Source organism: Drosophila willistoni, assembly GCF_018902025.1.
Source record: "Drosophila willistoni isolate 14030-0811.24 chromosome 2R unlocalized genomic scaffold, UCI_dwil_1.1 Seg167, whole genome shotgun sequence".
In the NCBI taxonomy this organism is placed as follows: Eukaryota; Metazoa; Arthropoda; class Insecta; order Diptera; family Drosophilidae; genus Drosophila; species Drosophila willistoni.
This window is the reverse complement of record NW_025814050.1, coordinates 2,349,638-2,362,767: the sequence shown is the minus strand read 5'-3', so window position 1 is coordinate 2,362,767 and position 13,130 is coordinate 2,349,638. Positions and strand designations below refer to the sequence as shown.

The following is a 13,130-nucleotide window of genomic DNA, read 5'->3' as shown; positions in this document are numbered from 1 at the left end:
AATCTACTTAAATAATGGGTATATTGAGATATATATTTTTTGTTAAGGGATGAGGCGAAGAGAAGGAGGGAAGATAAAGATTACTTTCTAATTATTCTCTTATTTATTTCTATCTCCCGCAGGTCTGTCAAGATAATTTAAGCACACAAAATGATCGCCTGTTGGAACTACGTGACATTGTGGCAAAAATTGCCGCCGATGTTGGTTTAGATGCATCCGCTTTAATGCAAGGCGAATTGGATGCATTGGGTCAACGATTATCGGAGTGCAAAGAAGCCATTACCACATTGGCCAATGTGGCAGAAGCCCAAGATAAGGAACGCAAAGAGCTGGACAAAGAGGTGACACAGGCAAAGACTTACTTCAACAATGTGCAGCAGGTAAGCAGGCAAATAAATACATATATCGATTATAAGCGAGACAGGGCGACCCACCGACGACCGACCAGGCAAAACTGACAAATAATTATTTGCATATGTTAGAATTGGCGTGTGGAAATTCCCACACTAACAAAAATGAAGAGAAACAAGCAGGCTGTATTATTGTGGTGCTTGGCTAGGTGGAGGAGGTTGTTTGTGGTGGGGGGGTTAAGCAATAACTAACTATGACAATAGCAATACCAAACACCAAGTGCCGGCAGCACCACAAAACGACACTCTCTTAACCCCACGCCGCCCAACAATAATCCGTGGTTTCTATTGTTGTTGTTGTTGTTAACCCAATACGAAGGACATGCTATTTTAAGTGGGTTAAAAGTTGGGGGGAAAAAAAAGTTGCCAGCTTTTCTTTTTGGTGTGTGTACCAAAGCCAAATCCATATTATAGTGGTTTTGTTACTTTGTTATTATGGTTCATTGTTTATTGATTAATAAAAAGGGCGTGAAGAGATATCGATGAGGCGAAAGGCAGCAGGGCAAAGTTTAAATTTCTAAAACGGCAGACGACACCCCGGGGTTAGGAGTGAGTAGTTATTAATTATGAATTTTAGATTAGAGATCTTTAGTGCATTTCAGATTAGACGATATAACTGACAAAAAGTATATAGCATGTTCTATATTTTCAATCTTGGTCGACATTATCCAATTGAAAGTTTGTTAAACTGGTGTTTATTGTTAATATGTAGCGTTTGCCACACAGTGCAGTCATTTGAAAAGGCACATGCCACTAGCTGTCCAACTAGTTTTCTGTCTGACGCCTTCCCTCAGACCTCAGACCGCGGGCCCGATCAGACAGTTTGAAGTTGGAGCAGGTAGCAGCACGCGTGTGTTGTTTGCATGAGGTCATTGCCAGTTGCAAAACGTTAGTTAAGTTAAAGTTAGAAAGAAGCCCTCCAATGGACGCCCAATAACACAATAAGGAAGACGACATACTTAACGTATTAGGGTCATACCACTTATTGTTAGACAGTGCATAATTATTAATAAATTGCATTTTCTTTTCATACAGGAAATTTCCCGAGAGCCACCGCAGACACCCAAAGAAAGTGAAGAACAATTGGCTGCTCTGAGATCTCATTTGCAGACTTTGGCTCGTACCGAAGAGCAATTGCGGCAGCTAAGTCAACGCCAGCAAGACAATGACCATTTGATTGCTCCGACAGATGATGGCATTTTGGAGGTACTAGCATTATGGCAAAAGATATTCCAGGACACATTCCAGGAATATCATCGTCTGTCCACACGCCTGGCCCGCAGTCAGAATAGCTCGGAGGCCTTGCGTTTGTGGCGTCAGTACCTGCAGCATGTTCAGTCCTTCCTCTCATGTGCCATTCCCGAGGATTATAGCAGCTTGCGCGAACAGCAGCAACTTTGTGCCATTCACCAGAATCTCCTTGTATCTCAGCAGAGTGTGTTGGCTGAAACGCCACTGGAATCGGAATTGTCCGAGCAATACAAGGCCCTGACCAATCTGCATAATGAAACTTTGTCGAGGATTATGCAACGGAATGGTGAACTGGAGCGCCGCGTTTGCGACTGGAATTTGTATCGTCAGCAGCTTAACGCTCTTCTCGATTGGCTCAGGCAACGAGAGGCCGAAAGGAATGCCCTGCAATTACGATATATCCATCTTAAGCGTGTTCCCCATCTAAAGGCACGCTTGGAGGGCTTGCTCCAACAGCTTGGCCAAGGCGAACAACAAAGTAAATCTCTGCTGGCACGCCAACAAGAGTTGTCCCGCCATTGTGATGACGCATTGGCCACATCCATGCGTATGGAACAAGCAAGCATTACCCAGAGGATAAGTAATCTACGAGCTGCATTGGAGACTTGGCAAGGTTTCCTGCAAAGGATCACCCAATTGGCAAAAGACTACGAACACCGAGTCAGTCAGTTGCAAAAGGAGTTCTCTTCGGCGCAACAACTATTGGATGCCAATAGTGAACACTTGCCAACTCAACCCGCGGCCATAGAACAACTGCTGGGTAAATTGCGAGCTCAACGTGTCCAATTGGGTCTCCAAACACAGGGTCTAGAGAGTCTTACTGTGACCCAAGAAGAGCTTAAGGAGTGCATTAGTCCCCATGATATGAAGGCGATTCGTCAGCGTAGCTGGTTGCTTTGGCAACAGCATGCAGATTTGGATTACCAACTGGCGGCTCTGATCAATGCCATCGAAGAGCGCCTCTCACTGCTGTCCAATTATCAAACTCGCTATGGACGCATCTCCCAGTGGCTGCAACGCCTGGAGCAGCGTGTGGAGAGCAATGCTGATGCCTCGGCCATGACAAATCCCGAACAAGCGGCCAAACAGTTAGAGCAGCAAATCAACTCCGAACTGCAATTGCGTGATAAGGAACGTGAATGGTTGCTCTCCACCAGCCGTGAGCTATTGCAACTGTATGCAGAGCCGGAAATACGTGGTCAAGTCCAGCAGCAAAGTGATTCACTCATTGATCGCTGGCAACGTCTGAAATATTTGTGCAAACAGCGTTCAACCAAAATAGCAGAACTGAAGATGACTTTGTTGCGTCTGGAGGAACGCATAGCCCTGATCAGGGCTTGGCTATTTGAGGTGGAATCACAATTGGACAAGCCGCTGAGCTTCGATAGCTACACACCCAATGTGATAGAGGCCAAACTGCGGGAGCATGAACAAATCCAGCGTTCGATTGAACATCATAGCAGCAATGTGGGTGAAGTCTTAAATCTTGTTGAGATGCTGCTCAACGATGCAGACAGTTGGCGTACCCAGGTGAACACCTCTGGTCTGGCTAGCTCAGCCCAAAATCTGGAGCAACGTTGGAAGAATGTTTGCAGTCAATCTGCGGAGCGTAAGCAACGCATTTTAACCATATGGAATCTTCTCCAGCAGCTGATTAAATTAACAGCCGAGCACAAGAATTGGCTGGGCACACAAGAAACGCAATTGGCTGGATTTGAGAGAGATCAGAAATCCTCAAACAAGCAAAAAATAGAGGAGCGCCAAAAGGAACTCAAGGCCAAGCTAGAGGAATTGGACAGTCAGGCGGTGAATCTGCGTCAGCTGGAGCATACATATGCCAAATTAACCATGAGTGCTGGCGTTGAACCCGAGAACATACAGAAACTCACCCTGCCCACCAAAGTTATGATTAGTAAATGGCGTCAATTGACTCCACGTTGCCATGCCCTGCTCGATGCCATTGATAAGGATGCCAAAATCTTGCGAGAGTTCCAAACCGCCCAAGCGGAGGCAACTCAATCGTTAAATGCCATACAAAAAGCCCTCGAACAACTGCCCACTGTTGAAGATCAAAAGAATTCAAAGTCTGATCCAAAGGCTGTACTCCAGCGTCTAGATAGCCTGGAGCGTAAGCTCCAAGAAGCCCAACAGCATGTCCAACAGGCGGACGCCCTATCCCAAGAGGCCAAAGCACGTACTAAACAACAACCCCAATTGAAGCAACTTCTACAATTGATTGCCGATTATACAACACTCTGGCAGACTGTACAGACCCGTATCGTCACATTGAAGACCAATTGGTTAGCCAAGGCAGCTGCCGCCGGCGCCGCTGCTGCTTCAGCGATACCCGTTACCGAAGCTGCCAATGCTGCTGTCCAGGTGAATACATTGTCGCAGCGCAAACTGCGTCAGGCACAGCAAATGCAACGCGAAACCTCCATCACGGCCAAGGATGCCTACGGCATGGAGCTGCAGACAGCGATTACCGAATGCCAAAACAATTTGGATGAATTGCAGCGCACCATAATCGATAAAACGCGCAAACCGGGACCCCAGAAGATAGCCAAACTCTTGGGCAATGCTCAGTCATCCACCGAATTGGTCAAACACTTGAGTCATCTGCTAATAACGGAATGCAACGCCGACAACCAGGCCGCACAAGTTGACGCAGTGGCAGAGCTGGCGTTGCGCTTTGATACACTGCAATCGCAGTGGAAAGCGCGACAGCAGCACGATCAAAATGCAAGGTAAGACCACGAAAACCCATCGAGTCCTGTTCTTCTTATTTTAAAACAAAACTTGAGAAACCAGATCACATTTTGAGTCGTTGGGAGTTAAAGTGGCATATTTAAGTTGTATTTTCCTCATTTGTGTCTCAAATACTCCAAAAGAAAACTTTCAAGACGAACGGCATCCTGCATAAATTATTAATTTTATAACAGATGACTTGTGTTCGTGTGCAGTATATATAAACAAATCTATAAGTTATTGAAAAGCTCTGGCAGAACCTTCCAAAATATTCTAGAAATATTGTTTAGGCCATTTTGGGCCATGGTTTCTCTCTTTTGATTTGGTTTCTTGCAAGTTTTTTAATTGTAATCCTATTGGTGTTTTGGGTTCTCTGTTGTGTTTTTGGGCTAACAAATTGTGTTTTTTATTGCTTTCCATTACGATTTATACACTCACCTTCACACAAACAAACATTTCTTAACCCATAATGCTTCAACTTGAACCTGTTTGTTCATGATGCCGCTTGGACAGGTGTCATTTACCTGCTTCCTACAAAAACAACTGTACACAGTAAGTTTTAAGCATTATTACCTGCTACATTGTACCTGCCCTTGCATGTCCTTACTAATTCGCATCCTTGCTGTATTTCCCCCTGTGATCCATAAATGTTCTGTGTGGCTCGTCCACTAGACAAAAGCTGTTGGAATCCTATTTGTTTTGATCCAACAGACTCCAGGGTGGAGCACAGCAAATGATACAAAGCTACCGGAAGATTGATATTCAACTGTATGATGTTTGTCTCACGGCTGCGAATGCTAACAACGAAAATAATCTATAATATTTGTAAATTCCTAATTTAATTAAAATTTATCTTTTTATTTATAATTTTGCAGCGAGGTCGGCCGCCTAACCTGTCCGCTCTGCACGCAACGTAATTGGCAACAGATCGACAACGATCTGTGGCGTCTGGAGCAATGGCTACAATTTGCCGAGAGTACACAGAAAGCCCAAGGCACTCCGCCCTCGAATATTGAACTGCTGGAAGATGTGACCCAGGATCATCGCGAATTCCTTTTGGACTTGGAGAGTCACAAATCAATTATCTCATCCCTCAATGTGGTCGGTGATCATTTGGCTACGCACACCCTGGACACGGATAAGGCGCGTCAATTGCGCTCTCGTCTCGAAGCGGACAATGAGCGCTGGAACAATGTTTGCATCAATGCCACCAAATGGCAGGGTCTCCTACAAACGGCCCTTATGGGTAACAGTGAGTTCCATCAGACCATCGGTGAATTGGTCGATTGGTTGCAGTCTACCGAACAGAATATCAAGGCATCCGAACCAGTGGATCTAACCGAAGAGCGTTCAGTGCTTGAGGCCAAGTTAAAGAAATTCAAGGATCTGCGTGCCGAATTGGAACGTTGTGAGCCGCGTGTGGTTAGCCTACAAGATGCCGCCGATCAACTACTACGATCTGTTGAGGGCTCAGAGGAACAATCTCAGCATACCTACGAAAGGTAAGTTAATCGCGGGGCCAGTGCCAGAGGGCGGAACGAAAAAATTCGTGAGAGTCTAGATGATATAATGTGTAATGTGTATGATAGGAATTCAACTGCTAGAAACTAATTCTGTTAGCCGTGGGCGGCAATATCATTTATTTCTTTATTATTTAGAAAATATTTGGATTTTAGTATTTGTAGTTTGATCTTCCATTAGGTATTTATTTATTGAAATAAATATAAATAATTAGTCGCACTTTTTAGTAGTAGTCAGTATCCTATTATTACTTGTAGTCTACTATCCTTTTTCTTCTATAATGTGATCACTAAAATCAATTCGAAAAGACATCTATATAATTGGCCTGTATATATATATTGCTTTATTTTGCTTCTATTCTTTAATACTTTCAATTATTTTCCTTCACCTTTTTTACATTCCAAAAACAAAAAATCACATTCAAAATTTTACTAAAAAATGTTCTCTGTTCTCGAGAGAAGCATCTATAATTTTGGCACACATTTTAAATACCTTATCCCAAAAGTTGGTTGACAAAGTAAACAAGAGTCAAATTTCCTTCTAAAAAATTTTCTTTAAACTTGTTATGGGGGTGATCCAACATCTATCCCATCAAGTTGGCACAGACAATTCCTCGACTTTTTTTTCGATTTTCAAAAAGTCTTGTTTACTTTGACCTTCACTCATTTTGGGATAATTTTTCCTCAAAAAATATCTGACAATTTATGTTACACCATTGTAATTAGTTAGTTTATAAATCAATTTTTGTTTTTCGCTGTAATTTTGTATGTTTTTTTTTATGTTGCGTATTAAATATTCTTTTTTTTTTGTTTTCGTTTGTTTGGTACACAAAATTCTTTCGTCCGCCCATTCTAACCCTTCATCCAAACTTATAATCCAAAGAGCTGTAAGCAAATGTTTTCAAATACTCTAGAACACTTTCCAGATTAACCGATCTGCGACTCCGTCTGCAATCGCTACGTCGCCTCTCCGGCATCTATATTGTCAAGCTTGGCGCTGTGCTGGGCTATGAGTGCGATAATCTGGGTGTCCCATTGCTAATACTCTCCAATGAGGTAAGTCATGTCAACCAAACTCATTCATTTTAGCCAAGTTGTTACCGTTCAAAGAAAATCCATGAAATTCTTTCAAAAGAATTTTGTCCTTAAAAAAAAAAACAATTGTAATTTTTGTTGAAATATTTTTAATTTAAAAAGCACCAAAAAAAAAGCAAAAAGTAAGTGAAAATTGGCATTAAAATTATGAAAAAAAAAAGATAACTACAAAATTTTTGTATAAATACAAAATATATTAATGTATCATTTATTTAATTTATTTTTTAATTTTTGTGTAATATTTGATTTTTATTGTTTGTTTTATTTATTGTTTTTTATTCTTTCAATCTTATAGCTTTTGGATAATACTACATTATCAACCTCTTCTATGCAGGCCGCCGCACCAAACACAGAAAATGCAAAGTAAATATTGATAGAACAATTTGTTGAATTTAGTTTTTGGTTTCAATTTTTAGTTAGTTCATGCAACTTAAGCACACTCAACTGGAATTCATATATATTCTTGCTAATTTGTTGTTAGTTGAAATTCATCCAACTATCTGTCCTAAAGCACTCGGATGAAATTCTTCTAACAAGGGCAACTCTTCTTTCATTCATTTATCGCTGTAGTGTTTAGTAGTAATGCATGTTGTTGTTCTTTATTGATCATCCGATCCATTGAATATATACTAATACTAATTTATGGCCTTTTTTCCCAAAAACAGCAACGAAGGCGATGCTGCCGATGGCGATGTCATCAATACCACGGTTCTGGCGCGAGGTGCTCGATTCCTAGGGCGCGTTGCACGTGCTTCCCTGCCCATACAGGCGCTAATGTTGCTGCTTTTAGGTGTGGCAACTCTGGTGCCCCACGGTGAGGATTACACATGCATGTTCTCCAACACCTTTGCTCGGAGTCTGGAGCCAATGTTGTCGTACCCGCATGGACCACCACCAACGTAATAAATCGAACCAATCTCAAACCTGTCAAATTAGTTGAAAGTTGCTGGAAAAGCTAAAGATGTTGTCGGAAAAAATTATAAGTTATATTTGGATTAGTGCAGAACAAAAACAAAAACGTCTAACAAATTAGGAAAAAGTTTTACCTGAAAATGCCTTTTAGTAAAAGAAAAATATCAAAAGAATGAATCAACTAAGAACAAGATGATAATTATCATCATGAAAAAAACATATTTTATAATCAAAAATTCTTGTACGAAGGATATATAAGGGCAATCAAAAAAGCAGCCTGTAAATTTGTAAATGTTTTTGTAATTTTCAACAATTAAATATTGGTTTTGATAGCTAGAGGCATATAATAAAACACATAACTAGAATTGAAACAAAAACTATGTAAATAAACTCGACGAGCATATGAAAAAACAAATGAAACACAAAAGATAAAAAAAACTATTGAAAAACAAAAAAGAAAAAGGGAAAAAACCTTAAAAAAACTTAACGACAAACTAACGAAAAACAATTTTGTAAAATCCCATATAAACGATATATATATATATACACTAATATATACAACAACATATATATTATATATGCTCTCCCAATATTTTGTATATAAAAACGAAATCAAACATTAACAAAAAATACGCACACGAAAATTCTACTCATTGAGGAAGCGGCGTGAATTCTCCTTTAAAGAAATAAAAGCTTGATTTTTTAAAATTTATGAGAATTTTGTGGAACATTTTTTCATGAATCGACAAAATCAAGCTTAAATTTTTCAACTAGATCAACAGTTATAAAAATAAAAACAATCTCAAGACAAATCATGACCCACATAGACCAAAAACAATGCGGGTTACGAAACAAAAATCAAAGCCTCTTGCCAACTATATATCTTATCTCCCAAATCAAATGATAATATAGCAGGAGCAATAGGCGTTGGTTTCTCTTTCGAAACTTGCACGTTTCGTTAGCTATCATAGTCCGAGGATAACAACAATTTGCTCAAAACCCTTAGTCAAGCTCTCTCCCACGACAAAAGGGTTTAGTGCAATGCTTCACCGTTTCATAGATCCGCCACAGATCCTTTATAAACGTGTAGTGTAGATTAAACAGTAGCTATCCTCAATTAACAACAACTTGTGTTAGCTTTCATACCTTAAAGCATTCCTGATACTCATTTCCATAACAAAATCAAGACAAAAACTAGGTTTTACCATAGACGAAATATAGCTGTTGATCAGAAAAGTTGTGGGAGTAATCACGCCCTTCCGAGAGCATATTGAACAAAATTAAACGAAGCAAAAAGTGTCCTATGCCGGTGCTAAACCATAACTACAACAAATTTTCTATATAAACAAAAATCAAAAAAAAGAAAATCATGAAAAATGCGTATACAAAATAATAAGAAAACTAAAAACAAAACAAAACAAAAAAAAATCGTAAAAAATTGCATATAGAAAATGGCAAAAGTCCAACCAGTAAAATGAAAAAGAAACTAAAAAAAAAAAAATCATTTTTGTTAATATTTTTTGATAAACTTAATTCTATATAATTCACTTTTACACTGATTCAAATTGTTCTTTTCTTTTCTTTTTAACAATTTACCTATTGTTTGAGCAATTATTAAAAAGAAAAATACAATTAATACATTTATTTAATTAGGTTTATATGCAATTTATTATGTATTTACTTAAGTTGATTTAAACATGTTAAAATTGTGTATTTTGCTGCTTCTATATACATACAAAATACTATTTTTATTATTATCATTATTACCTATTATTATTATGGTTAACAGTTTGAACAGTTATCAAATTTATATAATTTATGTAGCTTCTTAAGATTTCCTTTCTTGTGAACAACTGTACCTTTATAATGCATTATACTTATTAAAGAAAAATTTTAAAAAAAATACATTCAAGAAGTTTTTCTTTTTAATTGAATACCTATAATTACAAATGAAACTTGTAGAAGGATTTGTGTAAAACTTTTGTAATATTGAAAAAGAAATCATTTCTTTTTATATTCTAGTTATCTGATCTGCCCAAAGGTCTAAAACTTGGTCCTCTATTGATAAAGTGAAAAAAAACTCATGATTTTTGGTTGATTTGTAATTATTTTACGAAGTTTAGTACCAACACGTCAAAGACTATAGAGGCTAGTTTCCAGATCTACAAAATTTTTATTATAAAACTTAGCGATTCCTGCTGTGCCCTGTTTTAAGAAGGATCTTTCACTAGATACAAGGGAGACAATTAAAATTATAACAAAGAAATACAAAACATTGCCAAAGAAATATTTCAGTTTTATTTATAGAAAGACCATAGACAGTGAGTATATTCTTGATCTGCACGATGAGATGACTTCATCTATCTTTCCATCTCAATAAAAGTTTACTTCTAGATCAGTAAATCAAGGCTTAAAAAAATTCAAACATGTTGGCCAGAGGTAGACATCACCAGTCCATCTCTGGTCTGCAGAGTGGTTACCTGGGTTTTCATCTTATTAGATGTGTACGTGTTATCAAGCAGATTAAGGGCCACTTCGTTGTCATGCCCTTTCAGCCTGGAGCATTACCGAAAGCCGCATCTCGTTTTTAACGTTTATGAAAAACTGAGTTGCCCTTCGGAGAAGCTTTTTCTAAAAACGCTACAGAATTACTTTAAAAAATTGCAAATTTTCTACAGGTGGCAATTGTTTTGGAAATTTGGTTTTTGTAGACCAGATATGGGGTCTGGACACCTTGGAGTAGCACGTGGTGTCTGGGAAGTCTGTCATGTGCATGATTTTGTACTTTTTTGATTCTTTATACTCTTAACTAGTGAGTCTACAAAGTGCTCGTAAAATTTCGACAAATCTTCATACTGGAAACACGATTTGATTAAAAACCGCTGGAATTACTGAGCGGATTGGACCTTCTCCGAAAATATTTTATAAATCCATTAATGCTTCAGTGATAGTTAAGATAGTAAAGAAACAGGCAATCGGATAGACGGTGACTCCCATATTATAAAGATTGGCGTAATGAATAGTTCTGCATCATTTTAAAAACATATAGTATATTTTTTAGTTATGACTCCGGTGTATTAATATAAAAGGTTGTAAAATGGTAAAAACTTCAAACCCATCAATTTATACAATGTTTATGGTCCCAGTTGCTAACAATGCTTTATAAATTTATCACGACTAGGAATTTATAATTTTATATTTTGTCATTAAAAAAATGCTTAATGCATACACTTTAGGCTCATTTTACCTTCAACTAAATAATATTGTTGAATAATTATTAACAGATCAAATTTAAATGGTTTGTTTTTGCTATTCTACTATGTCGATATAATAAAGGTTTCCAAGACTTGAAGCATTTTAAGGTTAAAGAAATACATTTATATTTATTTCAACTTTTTAATGTGTGTGCAAGTGTAAGTATTTATTGGAATTATTAGAGTATTATATAATTTGATTTAGTATTTTAATTTTATTATCATATACATATGTATGTGTAAAATTTTCAAGGCGAAAAGTTGGTTTACTTTTTCGACCAGATATAAAATTCCTCAATCCACGAGGCAATAATAGTGGCCTCTTTTTGTCGGGCATCTATCACCGATGGAGGATCGGCCGGCTCACTCTTCCTCAAGTCCAGGTGATGAGCACCCTCTGGTATTATAATGACATGCACCCGATCGTTGGGAGCCTGCAGAACACCACCCCCACTCCAAGGATCGAGTAGGCCATTGCTAAAGATTATGTTACTAATGGAGGACAGATCTCTGCCGCCATAACGTAAGATTATGTCATTCGGTTTGGGAGTAAGATGATAATCGCGGACACAATTCTCGGACACTTCTTTGAAATCCCACGTGCTTGTCCGGTACATGGTGTCACTGCTGTTCGAGCAGAAAGGCATTACCATCTGATTGCAGCTCTGAATGTTCCAGCCGGAGTCATCAGCATTCGAGTTGGAGGATATGTCCAGACATTTCACTGTGCCCGTATAGTTAGTATAGACAGCCAATGCATTGGCCATGGCTTGAAGCAAGTCGGCATCCGTTTTATGCAACTCCTTTAGATAGAAGCACATCTGACGCACTGGATACGCGGGAAGAGGTGCCAGAAAACTGTTGTTATACGGATAATTGGCCATTGCCAGATTACCGTACACAAGTTCAATATAGTCGAGAAGCTTTGTCAGATCATCCGGTCCCTTCAACGGATTGCATAGATGGAAGGCATCCGAAATTTGCTTTTTACCTGCGTCAGTGCTGGCCACGTTTTCAATAGCTTTCCACGATTTGCCAATATTGACAGTACAGTTGCCGTTATAGGCCGTGTGAAAGACTGAGGTTGTGATCTTGTTGAATATGTCACACGGTGTTATGCCAGGAAACTGTAAGATCGGCGCCGAAGCTGCCAGTGAACCGATAACAATATGCGGATACTTCATGCGAAACCAGGCGGCCAACATGCCACCATAAGATCCGCCAAAGGCCACAACGGGCAAATCTGCGCCATTCTTTAGATACGTTATCAGCAAGGCGAAATCCTCCAGAGTTTGCTCCACCGTAAAATATGCCAAATTCTCCGGCATTGTCTTATTGAATGTATTTGGACCAAACGGCAATGACTTGCCATAATAGCGATGTTCGGCAAAGACCACCACGGCACCCTGTTTCTCGGCCAGTTCCCACAGGAATCCCGTATTCTGCGCAAACCACTCAATGTCACCTTCGTTGCCAGTGTAGAAGAAAATTGGCGATCGCTTGTTCCCCTTGTCCGCAAATGAATTGTTGTACAGATAACGTATATTGAATGATGCATTTTTCAGGAAACTAAAATGATCCAACGGCACTTGAAACTCCTTTATTTCGTACTTAAACGGCTGATTATCTGATGCTGTAACGAATCCATTGCTGTTTAAGCTGAGAAGGATTAGGATTCCAAGTCCACAGACGCCCGAGATGGCCAACATATCGCTGGTTATTAAGGGGCGTTATTTTTTACCAGTGATTAAATATACAATTTTTTTTTTGCCTTTGTTTTGCCTTTGTCTTATCACCAAAGCCGGGCTTAGAAAAGCCATTCAAATACAGACTCTTAAATACCCTAGTTTATATAAAAGACAAAATTGGATTGTTCTAGTAGCTAAATCTTAATTCTTTTTCTTTGTTGTAGCATTTTTTAACCGATATCAATATAAATA

At 38.8% G+C, this 13,130-nt stretch overlaps 2 protein-coding genes across 3 annotated transcripts in view; one reads left to right on the top strand and one right to left on the bottom strand.

The window, feature by feature from the left end:
- LOC6644286 (nesprin-1) overlaps positions 1-8,295 on the top strand; it is a 106,377-nt gene extending 98,082 nt beyond the window's left edge. For both annotated transcript variants that reach the window (XM_023176800.2, XM_047010914.1), the window contains 6 exons: positions 123-380; positions 1,446-4,408; positions 5,285-5,911; positions 6,844-6,985; positions 7,320-7,387; positions 7,690-8,295. In XM_023176800.2, the coding sequence (XP_023032568.1) occupies positions 123-380; positions 1,446-4,408; positions 5,285-5,911; positions 6,844-6,985; positions 7,320-7,387; positions 7,690-7,927 (4,296 nt within the window). In that variant the 3' untranslated portion in view covers positions 7,928-8,295. The remainder of the gene's footprint in view (positions 1-122; positions 381-1,445; positions 4,409-5,284; positions 5,912-6,843; positions 6,986-7,319; positions 7,388-7,689) is intronic.
- Positions 8,296-11,291: 2,996 nt separating this feature from the next.
- On the bottom strand, positions 11,292-12,983 carry LOC6644281 (lysosomal Pro-X carboxypeptidase). The gene has a single exon (XM_002066525.4). The coding sequence runs from the start codon at positions 12,897-12,899 to the stop codon at positions 11,457-11,459; it is 1,443 nt and encodes a 480-aa protein (XP_002066561.1). The 5' UTR covers positions 12,900-12,983; the 3' UTR covers positions 11,292-11,456.
- Positions 12,984-13,130: the final 147 nt, after the last annotated feature.

Excerpts from the sequence above, each read along its gene's own strand:
- LOC6644281 (XM_002066525.4), bottom strand. The coding sequence starts at position 12,899 with ATGTTGGCCATCTCGGGCGTCTGTGGACTTGGAATCCTAATCCTTCTC.